The sequence below is a fragment of the Aethalodelphis obliquidens genome, unplaced genomic scaffold, assembly GCF_003676395.1.
Source record: "Aethalodelphis obliquidens isolate GAN/ISIS:26980383/991018 unplaced genomic scaffold, ASM367639v1 scaffold37, whole genome shotgun sequence".
NCBI lineage: Eukaryota > Metazoa > Chordata > Mammalia > Artiodactyla > Delphinidae > Aethalodelphis > Aethalodelphis obliquidens.
Genome location: NW_020837981.1, coordinates 14345737 through 14362364, shown reverse-complemented (window position 1 = coordinate 14362364; position 16628 = coordinate 14345737). Strand labels below are relative to the sequence as shown.

General features: G+C 38.4%; 1 protein-coding gene across 1 annotated transcript in view; it reads right to left on the bottom strand.

Moving 5' to 3' along the window:
• Window positions 1-1682: 1682 nt before the first annotated feature.
• Window positions 1683-16628, bottom strand: part of PPA1 (inorganic pyrophosphatase 1) — a 37199-nt gene continuing 22253 nt past the window's right edge. The window contains exons 6-11 of the mRNA XM_027130013.1: window positions 14067-14193; window positions 8846-8973; window positions 8485-8570; window positions 3777-3846; window positions 2617-2656; window positions 1683-2032 (exon numbers count right to left, since the gene is read on the bottom strand). Coding sequence (XP_026985814.1) covers window positions 2001-2032; window positions 2617-2656; window positions 3777-3846; window positions 8485-8570; window positions 8846-8973; window positions 14067-14193 — 483 coding nt within the window. The 3' untranslated portion in view covers window positions 1683-2000. The remainder of the gene's footprint in view (window positions 2033-2616; window positions 2657-3776; window positions 3847-8484; window positions 8571-8845; window positions 8974-14066; window positions 14194-16628) is intronic.

Below are 16628 nucleotides of genomic sequence, written 5' to 3'. Positions count from 1 at the left end.
TTAGGGTTATGCTGCCACAAGCCAGGAACTATCAAAAGCAGGGAGAGGCCTGGAACAGATCCTTCCCAATAGTCTTCAGAGGGAGCATGGGCCTGCTGATACCTGGATCTCGGACTTCTAGCTTCCAGAACAGTGAGGCAATACATTTCTCTTGTTTAGCCCATCCAGTTTGTGGTACTTGGTTATGGTAGCCTAGCAAGTGAATACAAGAGTATTTTACATTCCTTACCTGAACAGAGGAGTGGAAGCTTTCTACAGAGGATCTCATACAGGAGAACTATTGCTGACATTTCTTCTGACTAGTGTTCTATCCCCTTTCCTTTCCATAAATTTGGGCAGATGATTCCTATTTATTGGACTAATACTTGTGAAGTCCCCCACTTTGTATAGTCTTTCATTAGAAAACATATTTCTTATCGTAACAAATCACTTCAGAAATCACATATTACAATGACTGAGGCAGCATTTAAAAACAGAACTTACAAAAGGAATAAGAGAAATATTACTAAAATCTGAATGCTGATGTTTCTGGTCCTGGACCAGACAAGAAGGCATAGACCTGTTTTTCTCTACTTCTCCTGCTAAGCACAGCTATAGACCCTGGAGATGACAAGACACAACCAAGAACTCTGAAAGGTGCTAAGAAGGCAAGCTGGTTTGGGCCCCCAGGACCAGAGAACAGCAGTGACAGGGCACATGCATCCTACCACCACCAGGAGGAGGAGAAGAGTCCTTCCCAACCCCTAACCTAGCAACAGAAGGCAGTCCAGATAGGCTCATTCCTCCACCTCCCCCATATGGAATGGGGGTCCCTCTGGTGGGCATGACACTACCTGGCAAGGGGGCTCATTGGGAGCCCAGGCAGAAATAAACAACCAGGGAGGCACTCTCCTTCCGCACAAGGCCTGAGACTCCCCTTTTCCACCAAGAGTTACCTAGGTAGGCGGGTGAGCTGAGCCTGAGGGAGAAATCCAGCTATAATGGGTAGACCAGTTCAGGAAGCTTCTTTATCCCTGTAGCCTAAGACTCTCCTCTTCCACCACGAGATACTCAGCCCCCTCAGGCAGCACCAGCAGGAACCAACAGAAGCCCCAGTGGCACCAGATAAACCAAGCTGACCAAAATAACACTGCAAAGCCGCTGAAAATTAAACTGCCATTGAAACCACAGTCCACAAAAGCAGGCCAAGACCCATGTGCTAACCCTAAATAGGGTGATGCCTGCTAAAAGATTTAAATGGATCCTAGTGTCTCCTAACATAACAGACAAAATGTCTAGGATATTATTAACAATCACCCATCATGACAACAACCAAGAAAATCACAACTTGATTGAGAAAACACAGTCAGTGGATGCCAACACTGACCTGAGATTATAGAGCTAAATAAGTAGACGGGCTAGGATTAAAAACTCAGGTCTGCACAGCTCCAAAGCCACGAATTTAATCACAAAACTATCTTGGCTGATGGCTCACAATGGGATGATAGGAATTAGGTAAGAGTATAGTATCAAGACTGCTGTAAATATAAGGGATTTCATTTTCAGGTGCCTACAAATAAAGTCAGTTTTAGTCTAATAAATAAAAGTGAATTATAAGATCATTCACAGAAAACAAATACCAAACAGCACCCAAGCCTGCTTGGTAGTGTTAGGCTTCAGATTAAAATAAAAATATCATAAACCAAGTTTCAATAAAATAATTTTATTTCCTAACACATGGCAAACATATACATCCAATACGTACTTATCTTGGACATTTATTCACAGATGACTTCCAAACTACAACTGTCTTGATATTTAAGCAGGAACTAAAAGTTATCTTAGTTGATATGAAAGATGCTTTTAGGTGGATAACAGTATGGATATATTGGATTGGTCACAGCAGAATTGGATTGATTAGTTCTATAAATTTAAAGCTTGGAGAAGTTACTACTTTTGCATCTAATGCTTTCAGACGAAAAGGATGCAGCAGTATCAGCTTGTATTCCAGAGAAATTTCCTTAGTTTTTCTGGTGATGGAACCACTTATCCACTGTAGTCAGGGAAAAGAAAAAATTAGAATCCCTGTTAGGAATCAAAATTATACCCAACATATAACAATGAATAATATATTTGCTTTAATGTATCCTCCTATGGATTACATTAAAACAAACCTACGTACATGCAAAGCTTCACTACAGCAAAAACAGGTAATTTACCAGTGTTTTCTTTTGGGCTGCTTTACTCTTGATGCTGATCCTATGGACATGCAATTCTCACAAGAAGAACCTTACAGAGAATTCTAACATCTAAAGGTGGAAAGAACTGTTTCCTGGGTGAAGCAGCCTGGGGCCAGATGGGGACGAAGAGCCCAGCCTGCTCCAACCTCCACAAGGCATCTACCAGGAACTCCGAGAACAGTGGGTCATGGTCATGCTGTCACAGCGGTGGCCCTAAATGTGGTAGGTACAGCCATTTTTCTTCCCACATATGCTACAGAACTCTAAAAAGCTTCTTCTCCCTGTCCTTCTCTTTCTCTGTATGTATGTGGTATGTAAGACGTGTCTATAGATACAGATGTAATTTTCCACACATATGCATAATGTTGAACGTAATTTTACTAGATACAGATCTTACCATCTGTTGGTATTGTGCAGGCAGGTTCATGTGGCGGTAACTAAAATAAAATGTTAAAATGTATTAGTCTAATCCCAGAAAAAGAATAAGCTAAAAAAGTATACTGATACAAAAATTAAAAGGAATCTAAACAGAAGACAACTATCCCAATTTTTAGGTCCTAAAAATAATTTACAATAGATAGGAACAATGCAGAGCTTGCTCTGCTGCTAAGAAATGCTAACAAATTCAAACCTCTTACCTTTTAATGACATACAGGAGAATAAATAAAAATAAATTTGTTACAGCAGAAACTAACACAACATTGTAAAGCAACTATACTCCAATTTAAAAAAACCTGCTTTTTGAAATAAAGAATTAAAAAACCAACATATGTATATATAAAGGTTTTATATATACACACATATATATAAAATGTAGGCAGAATGTTCTCATTGAAAAGTTATGATTGTTAACCAATGGCTTATCCCTTCCAATTTATCTTATTCATCTCAACTTTGTCAAAATTCATATATAAATAAAATAAATCTAAATGTATTGGCTTCATCATTAAATCGTCCTTTTCCCTTGTATTACCCTGTTTACAAGGCTGTAAAGTCAGACCTCATTTTCATTTGTTTTCCTTATTTAATATTGTAAATGAGAATAATTTTAGACAATCTTCAGTCTTTAGGTTAATACAAATCAGATCATTAAAAATAATACAAAAACAAAATAATTTCTTTGATGGACAGTTTACTTCCTCACATGAAATTCTCCTCTAGGACTATAAACCACTCCTGCAATGGTACCTGAAATTTGGTAACTTTCTCATTCCTTGCTATGACCAAGTCAAATAAGTTCCCATTGGTACTTTTGTGAAAAATGGCTTATGATAAGTACTCAGGCACTTGGGTTACTTAGAACATTCTGGAGTCATTTTGATTTTTACAAATTGTCCTACTTTGTTATCTGCCCAATATAGTGTTGGCTAGGACCCTCCTCAGGTTTCCCCTCAGTCAAATGTCTACTTGTATTTATGGTTTGTAACTTCAAGATCTTACATTGTAATATGTGTACAGGACATCCTCAAATATTTATTGAAGGTACTTTCCCTTCCCATTCAACATCCCATTTTTTGGCCACCAGGCGTGTTCTTTTTCAAGGAAACCTTTACTTACAGCTTCCACAATGGCTTTGGCAGCATCAGGATCACACTGGAAGGGGCTCTCAAACACTGTGGTATTCATGCTATTGAACAAAGGAAAATTGTCATGAGTCACAGTAACAAAAACTTCTCTCTTATTAAAACTCTCTCTTGTTAAAAATAACAAGATGAAGGTGGTAGGCCAGATGAGATTCAAGTCTGGCTTAGTTGAAAGCTTTCTCACCTATATTAAATATTCTAATCATTTAATATACAGCTATTCTTGTGGTCAATTTTACTCAAATCCCTTAACAAGTTCAGATTTTAAAGTATGTGATTGAATGCAGTGTAATTCTCAATGAAAGAGCTAAGATGCAAATGAAAATGACAAACATATATTTCCTAATTAGATAAAATGAAAAAAACAAAAAACAAAAAAATCCAGTTTCTGTCAGTGTTGACATCTGAGATAGACACTCCTGGCAGGAGTAACACCTGGTTCAATATTCCTGAAAAATAATCTGGTAAAATGTGTCCACAACAAAATAAAAAAAGAAAAAGTAAGAGACAAAAATAAAAAAACAAAAAAATGTGTCTAAAGCCTTTTAAAACCTTTTAAAAAGCACATACTCTTTGATGGATAAATTCCACACCTCAGAACTCAGAGATTTAAACTATGATGTACAAAGATGTTCAACATACACGATTTCACTACTGGTAAGAGTGAAAACTTGGAAGTAACCAAAATGTCCAACAACAGGGATGATTAAAAATGATTTATCCATGAGATGGAATATTACACAGATGGAATGTTATATAGTAGGAAAGTATTATATTCTTAATGACATGAGAAATGCTTATAGTGTTAACTTTTTTAAACCATAAAACAAATTTTATATACAATATGATCCTAATTATTTTTGAAAATATTATACTTATACACAAAGGACTGTAAATAGAAAAAACTCTAAATGTTAATAAGAGTATCTATGGGAAAACTGTGATTAAAATGATTTTTTAAAAACTTTTTTTGGTTAACTATAGTTCAAAATTTCCTATGTATTAAATTATTGTGTATTATTATAACATGGGTATGATCAGAAATATTCTATTAAAATGAAAAATAAATATCTTCAGTTACCTGCCACTTAACATGCATTAAGCCCATTTCCATAGAAATAATAGGACACCACAAAATAGAGAAGTTATTAAAAGCAAAGTCTCATGATTGTACATTTTCACACAAATGTGTAAGTGTGCTCAGTTTTTCTTGTTTGTGGAGAGACAATGTTTGCATTTTACAGGACATTATTCTGACTTACAGAACAGAAGATTCCTGAGAATTATTTTTACATTAGGATTTTCTCATAATCAGAAAAAAATCTTACTACCCAGATAAACTGACATGTATTAAAAAAAAGTAATACACATATATAGTTAGAAAATTCAGAAAGTCACAAATTGAAAGCCTCTCTCCCTCCCATCTCCAAATGGTTGTCTCCAAAGGCAATCATTATCTATAGCTCTTGTTTCCCTCCAGAAAAAAAATTTAAATATAAACAGATGCTGGGGTGTGTGTGTGTATCTCACCTTGCATAAATGGGATCATACTAAATATACTACTATGGACTTTGCTTTTCTCACTTAATATATTTTGGTTATCTTTCCTTATCAACATAGAGAGAACTTTCTTTTTTTTTTTCTGTGACATATACTGTTTTATTATATGGATGTGCTTAACCATTACGTTTTGGTTGTTTCTAACTTTTTGCTATTATAAATGACACTGCAATGAACATCCTTATACATAAATCTTTTGGGACTATATCTATAGGATACATTCCTAGTAGTGGTTCTACAAAGAAATACATGCATTAAAAATTTTGGGCTGAATATTGTCAAATTGCCCTTCACAAAGGTTGTACCCATTTAAACTCTCACCAACCATATAGACAGATAGATAGATAGATAGATAGACAGATAGATAGATATAGATATAGATATTCTTGCCATCCCGGCTATCATTTAATTTTTTAAAATTTTGCAAAGCTACTGGGGGATAACACTATCTTTCTGAGCTGCATTTTAAATTATAAAATGAGGACTTCTCTGGTGGCACAATGGTTAAGAATCCGCCTGCCAATGCAGCGGACACAGGTTCAATCTCTGGTCTGGGAAGATCCCACATGCTGCGGAGCAACTAAGCCCATGTGCTACAACTACTGAGCCTGTACTCTACAGCCCACGTGCTGCACCTACTGAGCCCGTGTGCTGCAACTACTGAAGCCCGCACGCCTAGAGCCCATGCTCTGCAACAAGAGAAGCCACCTCAATGGAAAGCCTGCGCACTGCAACGAACAGTAGCCCCCGCTCGCCACAACTAGAGGAAGCCTGCGCACAGCAACAAAGACCCGACACGGCCAAAAAAAAAAAAAAAAAGAATAAACTAATTCCACTACGAATGAAATAAACAAATCCTGAAAGAATTTATTAAAAAAAATTATAAAATGAGACTGTACATCTTCTTATCTGTAAATTTTCTTTTTTTATCTGTTCCTCTCCTATTGAATTATTCTTTTTCTTATCAATTAGAATAAGCTATTTATAAATTAAGGAATTTAGCCCTCTGTCATGTGTTGTTTAAGCAGAAACTGGGAAAAATTGTCTCCTGATATATAAAAAAATAATACCACAAGTAAATCTTTCTTTTATGGATTTTGAGTTTGTCTTCTGTTTGGAAAGGTCTTCCCTATTACAAGCTAATGAATAAATTCACCTATACTTTTTCTAGAATTTTCTCACATTACAATTTATCTGTCTGTAATTAAATGCTGATGTAAGACTAGGGTTACAAACCCTAGTTTGCAGCCAGCACCCAGTTAACATGTGGATATAAAGTAGTTGGAGGTAAGAACACTGGTGCTGGGTTGCTTGCACAGGGCACTTGTGGAGCACCTGCCTGGTTACAGCACCTTTCCTAAATGAAACGGCCACAGCCATGAGGGTGGTTGCCAGTGTGTGTATCTGGCGTAAGGAATGTAAGGAGTGAGATAGAGATCTAGTCTTATTTTCTTCCTAAACAGTGGTTGGTCCAAACCACTCATTTAAAACACCTTCTTTATTATAAATTGAATTCCCATACATCTTTAGATCTACTTTAGGTCTATCAAACTCTAACAGAACTGAATAATTTGACTTTCTTCTTCAGTACCAAATTCTTAGTAAAACAATATTACTAAACAGTACCAAAATAATTAACACTCTTCCTCACCACCACTACCCTTACTTTTTTCAGAACTTCCCTTGTTATTCTGAGATGCAGATTTTTTCTAGATGAAACTGAATGTTATTCATGAATATATACCTTTCTATTTAACATCTTTTATATTTCTCAGTAGAGTCAAACTTTTCTTCTTCTGGGTCCTTCAGGTTTCTTATTTATACTGTGTTTTGTTTTTAAATACTATTCTACATGAGATCTTTTCCTCCATTATAGTTTCTGTTACACTTCATATAGAAAGCTAGCCATGTACATATATACTCATTTTGTAATTATTCACCTTGCTGAGTTCTTTTTTCTAGGGTTTTCTGGGTACACAATCATATCATCTGCAACAATTTGCTCCCCCTTTTCCAATATTCCTGCATCTTCTTTCTCTTATTTACTTCATCAACTAGTATTTCCAGAACAACACTAGTTAAGTGGTTATGGTGGGCATTCTTTTATAAGCTTTAAAAGAGGAAGTACTGTACTAAAAATGATCTGGGGCCAGACAGACTTGGATGCGAGTCCTAACTCCAAAATGCTTACTGTGGTATGACTTTGGTTAAGTTTAATCTCCCTGCATCTGTGTTGCAGGCTTGGCAAATATTAACTGCTCAGTCATATTAGCTATTAGTATTAGTAGTAGTTAATTCAGTGTGCATAGTAGATCCTGGTTTAGTTGTAATGAACCTTACATATTCACATCGGAGAACACCAACCCTTGAACTCAACCTGATTATACCCATCCCATTCTGAGCACCCTGATGCTAGGCAGGTTTTCCCGATTAGCCTTACAAAGCTCTGATCTCACTGCGCCCTTTATAGTTTTAGTTTGTACTTATTCAGAGAGTATCTTGTGGCATTTTTCAGTTGTTTATATAGTTACCTTCTGTAAAGAAAAAAAATGTTGCCTGCCACTCCAGTTCTACAAGGATCAAGCCATTAGCCACTACAGTCACCCATGGACAGTGAGCCCTGAGGGGAATTCAGGATGAAGAAAACCAGGAAACATTTGGGTATATTGGCCCCTAGATAGTTAACATGCATTTCTAAGAAAAAATTTCACATGACCCCAGATTCTTGCCTCTTCCCATACATAGAAAAACACTAAAATCATTAACTCGAGAGGTCTCTTCTTTATGAATAGCAGTAATCTTTTTATGCTTGACTACATGTTTTCCCGGCAAAAAAGTTCATATATATCCTGGCTCCTCCCTTATCTCTCCAGAGCAGTTCCTCAGAGCTATCTGAGAGGCTATCTTCCGGGCTACAGTCCTCGAATAAAACTTAACTCACAACCTTCCCGTTGTGTAGTTTTTCTTTCAGTCTACACTTCCTACTGACTTAATAAGCATTGACAAAACCAGTCTCTTTCCCTAAGTGAATGTAACGGTGGAGTATGTTAAGGTAATTAAAACCTCTGGAGTAAGCTAGTCTGCTTTGTGTGTTAAACATGCAGAAAAGAGTTAATGCTTACCAACTGATTCCTTTTCCATCAGTTTTCTTAGTCACTAATGCTCTCCAATAGTCATGAGTGCTTTTAATAATATCAATTGCAAAGTCCTATAATTTGAAGAGATATACGTTAGAATAATAGAAACGTGTTCTTTTCTTATTCCCGATATTTTCCCAAAGCCTGATAACTTAGTCTCTTTTGAATCACTTCTTTCTATCAAAAATGGAAGAAATCATTTAAATGAATAAATCAACATCAAGCCTGTCGTGTGTCTTTAGACATCTGTTTTATGATGATATTGTCTTTAGATGGTAACAATATGGTTAAATTATAAGTCTCAATACAAATAGGCCTAAAGCTACAGTTCTGAGTGACACATTACCTTATCTTTAAATTCTGCGTCGAAAGCAAACTGGTTCTCAGGTTTTCCATCAGGAACCTTGTACCTTCTAAACCAGTCCACAGTAGCTTCCAGGTAGCCAGGTTTCAGCCGCTTGACATCATTAATATCTAAGAAGAGAATAAGATTCTCTTCTCAGATTGCAAGATGTGTATGTAATTATTTATGCATTCAATAAAAATATCAAGTGCGTACTTTGAAAGAGCTACGGGATGGATTATCAAAAACTTTCAAGACAATGTTAGAGCTAACACCTTGTTGAGAAGAGAACACATACACACATTAAAAGGAAATCATCGGGGCTTCCCTGGTGGCGCAGTGGTTAAGAATCCACCTGCCAGTGCAGGGGACACAGGTTTGAGCCCTGATCTGGGAAGATACCACATGCCACAGAGCAACTAAGCCCATGTGCCACAAGTACTGAGCCTGCGCCCTAGAGCCCTTGAGCCACAACTACTGAGCCCTTGCACCACAACTACTGAGCCCTTGCACCACAACTACTGAAGCCTGCGCGCCTAGAGCCCATGCTCCGCAACAAGAGAAGCCACCACAGTGAGAAGCCTGGGCACTGCAGCGAAAAGTAGCCCCCGCTCGCCTCAACTAGAGAAAGCCCGCGAAGCAACTAAGACCCAACACAGCCAAAAATAATTAAATAAATAAATAAAAGGAAATCATCTAGTGTCTTAAAATAGCTCTGACATTAAGTATACTAAGAGAACAATCAGTACCGTAGTGACTCCTACTAGATAAGAGAAGGGAGAAATAACTGGCAGCTACATAATGAGAATAGTTCGGCAGGTGTACATAACTTCTAAGAGATGGACAGAAGATACCAAAAGACAGGTTGAGGCTGTATTCGAGGATCACACTCCAATTACATACAAAAAGACAAGAAAAATGCATTATACATATTCATTGATAGGTTACATATTAAATGTGAATAGGCTTTTCTCACTCTACAGTATAGGCATTCAGTATCACAATACTTTAGTTCTGGCCAACAAAAAAAAAGTGTCCTGTGTAAAAAACTTTTAAAAGTTTCTGTACAGCCATTAACAGTGCCTAGCCTCAATGTCATCAAACTCAAGTTTAAATGACTGAACTGCTTCTCCATGCAAACAAATATTAGATACATGTGCAAAAAAAAAAAAAAATCCACCAGGAAAATTGTAATTGGAAGGAGGAATACATTCAACAACAGCTTATTTATATTTCTATAAAATAACTTTGCTTAAGCCCAGTTTATAATCTACATAGTTAAAGAATACCATGCATTTTATTATCAGGGTACCACTAAAAGTATGGAAAGGTTACAAACTGAACTGGGAAATGTTTAAACACTGATAAATTTCAAGGAACTTAGAATTCATATAAAACGTATCATCTGATACAGAAATAGTTTGAAAATCCAGAAATCCAAAATACAAGTGTAGGGTATCTTCCAACAAATTTTCCATCCAGTTCTATTCCTTAGGAATACCAACTGGGTGTCCGACAATTCAATTATGACACTATCTAACTGGAGTTAGCATCAAGTCCCACAGTCAGAGGGTTCAGTTCCACAAGACTGATCCCACTTCAGACGCTGATCGCCAAGTCCCAGGCCACCCATACTTCTGACCAACAGCTATAAATCAGAGTTCCCTACAACTCTCTCCTCAGGTTTGATAATTTGCTAGAAAGACTCACAAAACTCAAGAAAACACTGTGCTATGTTTACTGGTTTAGTATAAAGGATACAACTCAGGAACAGTCCAATGGAGGAGATGCATAGGGCACAGTATGCGGGGTGCATAGTTTCCATGCCCTCTGGTGGGGAGGCGTGCCACCCTCCCAGCAATTCAGTGTGTTCACCAACTTACAAGTGCTCTACATCTCGTGACTCCAGACTTTTTATGGAGCCTCCCCTCCCGATCCCAGAGGTCAGTGGTTGGGGCTGGAGGTTCTCACCCTCTAATCATTCAGTTTTTCTGTTGACTGAACTGGTCTGAGGCTAGCTAAGGGCCCCACCGTAAGTCACCTTATTAGCATAAACTCAGGGGTGATGAAAGGGGCTCATTATGAATAAAAAAGACACTCGTCACTCAGGAAAGTCCAAGTGTTTTAGGAGTTCCTTGTCAGGAACTGGAGACAAAGATCAAACATATTTTTGTATTACATTGCAGCAAGGAAAAATATAACAGTTGATTAACTCACTGACTGTGAACCAGGTATTGAAAGGTATGCTGGATCCTGACTAGGGAACTGTGAACACCAGACCCAGAGGAAAAAAGTAGGAGAAAAGAACTCAGTCAATTTTTGTTCCTCCAGTTGTACATTATACACGTACAGACAAAGTCAGTGGTCTGCAGAGCTCCCTGAACTGCCTCCTGATGCCACATCCAGATCCTACCAAAGACAAGGACTCCCCTGGCAGTCCAGTGGTTAGGACTCCGTGCTTTCATTGCCAAGGGCCCGGGTTCACTCACTGGTCAGGGAACTAAGATCTCACAAACCACATGGCAAAAAAAAACCAAACAAAAAACCCCCCCAGGATTAAAATATAAAAATAGCCCCCCAAAAAGTCACTGAATTTCAGAATAAAATAAATTAAAAAAAAAAAAAAAAGATCCTACCAAAGACAGCACCAGTTCTGTGCTGTTCCCTGGATTCAGCCTCTAACCAGCATGCAACCATGTGCATAAAATGCTCAATTTCCTGATGCCCACAATTGAGGCAGAAGGGTCACTGGCTGTCGTGGGCTCACAATAGCAAAGGGGATCAACATGGCCAACTTGGTTGCTTTACTGGGTAGGCCATCCTCTTCCATGGCTCTGTGTGTATCCCTCCCAAAGTTGTGACTTGTCAAGAGTTCTACTCTTAGTTAGTTCTACCTAATACTCTTCCAGTTATAACTGATGATGGACATTGCCTTAGGCTGACATTTAAGGAAAGCTGCATACTGCTTGCATCATGGGGCCGACCCCCCAGAGAAAATTTTAGGGTCCTAATAACCTCTACTGCAGGGAAATGACACCCAGAAAATTGTGCCGATGTAATGATGGCGTGGCTTCATTAACTGTGGCCAAAGCACGCTATTTAGCATGTGCACTCTTGTGTAAATAGCACATCTGAAAATGGACACACAGTCCTACATTTAGAATCAGAGCTAAATGTCGGAATGCATTCTCATCGTACAAAATTTAGTCAATACAGAAGTATCTGAAACAAAAAGTCAGACTCTTTTCACCTTTCTTCCCAATGTACTATTAAAGGTTGGCGTTGAGTCCTTTTTAAATGAGTTTACATATAATTTGCATATATTTAAATATATATGAGATCGTACTCTGTAAAACAGCAGAAAGAAATAATGTAAGTGCTATATTTATAAAATTCTTAGAAGGAAACATAACTAAGTCTTTGTGACCTTGGATTAGGCAATGGTTTCTTAGATAATGATACCAAAAGCACAAGCAATAAAAGAATAGACTACATCAAAACGAAAAACTTGAGTGCTTCAAAGGATACCATTAAGAAAACGAAAGGACAGGGCTTCCCTGGTGGCGCAGTGGTTGAGAGTCCGCCTGCCGATGCAGGGGATGCGGGTTCGTGCCCTGGCCCGGGAGGATCCCGCGTGCCGCGGGGCGGCTGGGCCCGTGAGCCATGGCCGCTGAGCCTGTGCTCCGCAACGGGAGAGGCCACAACAGTAAGAGGCCCACGTACCGCAAAAAAAAAAAAAAAATAAAAAGAAAATGAAAGGACAAATCCACAAAATGTAAGAAAATACAGACAAATCATATATCTGATAAAGGTTTAGTATCCAAAACATGTAAGTACTCTTATAACTCAAAAATAAAAAGACACACCCCACTAGAAGGGTTATAATTTAAAAAGATAAATAACAACTAGTGCTGGCAAAGAAGTAGAAAAATCGGAACCTTATGCACTGCTGGCAGGACTGTAAGATGGTGCAGCCGCTTTGGAAAAAAGTTTGGCAGTTTCTCAAGAGGCTAAACATAAGAGTTACCGTATGACTCAGGAACTCCACTCCTAGGTATATACACCCAAGAGGATTAAAAACACACGTCCACACAAAAACTTATACAGGAATGTTCATAGCAGCTGCATTATTCCTAATAGCCAAAAACAACCCAAATGTCCATCAACAAATGAATGGACAAACAAAATGTGATATATATCTATATAATAGAATATAACTCAGCCATTAAAAAAATGAGTACTGATACATGCTACAACATGGATGAACCTAGAAAACCTTATGCTAAGTAAAAGAAACCCGACACAAAAAGGCCACATATTTTACAATTCCATGTATATGAAATATCCAGAATAGGCAAATTCATGGACACAGAAAGCAGATTAGTGGTTGTCGGGTCCTGGGAGGAGGAGGGAACAGGGAGTGACAACTAAAAGGTACAGAGTTTCTCTTTGGGGTGATGAAAATGTTCTAGAATGAGATGAGTGGTGAGTTGCACAACACTGTGAATGTACTAAATGCCACTGAATTGTACACTTTAAAATAGTTCAAACGGTGAATTTTATGTTATGTTAATTTCACCACCAAAAAAAAAAAAAGGGAATGAAGTACTGATGCACGTTACAATGTGGATGAACCTTGAAACCAGTATGCTAGCTGAAAGAAGCCGCATATCATGTGACCCCATTTATGTGAAATTTTCAGAATAGGAAAATCCATAAAGACAGACAATAGACTGGTAGTCGTCAGGGACTGAGCGATGTGGGGATAGGGGGTGACTGCTAATGGATATGGGGCTTCCTGTCAGAGTGGTGAAAATGTTCTGGAACTAGATAGTGGTGATGGTTAACAGACTAGCGTATGTATCAAAACCCACAGAACTGTACACTTTAAAATGGTGAATTTTATGGCATGTGGATTATATCTCAGTTTTCAAATTTTTAAAAATAAATAAATAGAGCAACTAAGTGTTAGCATGTGGGGAAGGAAAGAAGAAAACAGGAAATACAAACTACCAGATTTGCTCTTTCCTGGAATGAAGGAGAAAGTTTACTTAGTTAACCACAGAAGTTCAGTAGTAGAAATAGCAATGCTTTGTTAAATGTTTTGCTCCTCCATTCTTTAACAGTTTGAAGGCATGGGCTTACAACTCTGTCATTACAGGTTAAGTTTGGTGCTGGGTAAGATTTAGGTATAAAGACTTCAGACCCTACAAATATTTCTTACCGTTATAATTGGCTGCATCAGGATCATCCACGTTAATGGCAATGACTTTCCAGTCGGTTTCCCCTTCATCGATCATAGCCAGTATGCCCAGAACTTTCACCCTGATTATTTCCCCTCTTGCACATACCTGAAAGTCAAAAAACACAGCCAGATCAATACTACAGAATGAAACTTTGGAAGAAAAGTTTTACTTGGTGGATAATAGGAAATGAGGAAGACGCCAAATTTCTGCAAACTTAAGATTGTTCCTTTAAGCAATTTTTAAAAAGCTAGGAGGGACCTTCAAGATGGAGGAGGAGTAAGATGTGGAGATCCACCTTCCACCCCACAAATACATCAAAAATACATCTACATGTGGAACAACTCCTACAGAACACCTACTGAATGCTGGCAGAAGACCTCAGACTTCCCAAAAGGGTCTTGGTGCTCCAGCCAGGTGTCAGGCCAGAGCCTCTGAGGTGGGAGAGGCGAATTCAGGACATTGGATCACCAGAGACCTCCTGGCCCCACGTAATATCAATCAGTGAGAGCTCTCCCAGAGATCTCTGTCTCAAAGCTAAGACCCAGCTCCATTCAATGACCAGCAAGCTCCAGTGCTGGATACACCATGACAAACAACAAGCAATACAGGAAAACAACCCCACCCATTAGCAGAGAGGCTGTCTAAAATCATACTAAGTTCACAGACACCCCAAAACACACCACCGGATGCGATCCTGCCCACCAGAAAGACAAGATCCAGCCTCATCCACCAGACCACAGGCACCAGTCCCCCCGACCAGGAAGCCTACACAAGCCACTGAACCAACCTTACCCACTGGGCACAGACACCAAAAATAATAGGAACTACGAACCTGCAGCCTGTGAAAAGGACACCCCAAATACTGTAAGTTAAGCAAAATGAGAAGACAGAGAAATATGCAGCAGATGAAGGAGCAAGGTAAAAACCCACCAGACCAAACAAATGAAGAGGAAATAGGCAGTCTACCCGGAAAAGAATTGAGAGTAATGATAGTAAAGATGATCCAAAATCCTGGAACTAGAATGGAGAAAATACAAGAAATGTTTAACAAGAAGCTAGAAGAACTAAAGAGCAAACAAACAATGACAAACGACACAATAAATGAAATTAAAAATTCTCTAGAAGGAGTCAATAGCAGAATAATGGAGGCAGAAGAACAAATAAGTGACCTGGAAGGTAAAATAGTGGAAATAACTACTGCAGAGCAGAATAAAGAAAAAAGAATGAAAAGAAGTGAGGAAAGTTTCGGACACCTCTGGGACAACATTAAATGCACCAACATTCAAATTATAGGGGTCCCAGAAGAAGAAGAGAAAAAGAAAGAGAAAATATTTGAAGAGATTATAATTGAAAATTTCCCTAATATGGGAAAGGAGAGAGTCTATCAAGTCCAGGGAAGAACAGAGAGTCCCATACAGGATAAATCCAAGGAGAAACACACCAAGACACATATTAATCAAACTATCAAAAATTAAATACAAAGAAAAAATATTAAAAGAAGCAAGGGAGGGCTTCTCTGGTGGTGTAGTGGTTAAGAATCCCCCTGCCAATGCAGGAGACACGGGTTCGAGCCCTGGTCCAGGAAGATCTCACATGCTGCAGAGCAACTAAGCCCGTGCACCAAAACTACTGAGCCTGCGCTCTAGAGCCTTCAAGCCAAGCTACTGAAGTCCACGTGCCTAGAGCCCATGCTCCGCAACAACAGAAGCCACCACAATGAGAAGCCCGCACACCACAACAAAGAGTAGCCCCTGCTCACCGCAACTAGAGAAAGCCTGCGCACAGCAACGAAGACCCAACGCAGCCCAAAATAAATAAATTTATTTTTAAAAAAAGCAGCAAGGGAAAAGCAACAAATAACATACAAAGAAATTCCCATAAGGTTAACAGCTGATCTTTCAGCAGAAACTCTGCAAGCCAGAAGGGAGTGGCAGGACACATTTAAAGTGATGAAAGGGAAAAACCTACAATGAAGATTACTCTACCCAGCAAGGATCTCAACCAGATTCGAAGGAGAAATTAAAACCTTTACAGACAAGCAAAAGCTAAGAGAATTCAGCACCACCAAACCAGCTTTACAACAAATGCTAAAGGAAATTCTCTAGGCAGGAAACACAAGAGAAGGAAAAGGCCTACAATAACAAACCCAAAACAATTAAGCAAATGGTAATAGGACCATACATATGGATAATTACCTTAAATGTAAATGGATTAAATGCTCCCACCAAAAGACACAGACTGGCTGAATGGATACAAAAACAAGACCCATATATATGCTGTCTGCAAGAGACCCATTTCAGACCTAGGGACACATACAGACTGAAAGTGAGGGGATGGAAAAAGATATTCCATGCAAATGGAAATCAAAAGAAAGCTGGAGTAGCAATTCTCATATCAGACAAAATAGACTTTAAAATAAAGACTATTAAAATAAAGACTATTACAAGAGATGAAGAAGGATACTACATAATGATCAAGGGATCAGACCAAGAGTATATAACAATTGTAAATATTTATGCACCCAACATAGAAGCACCTCA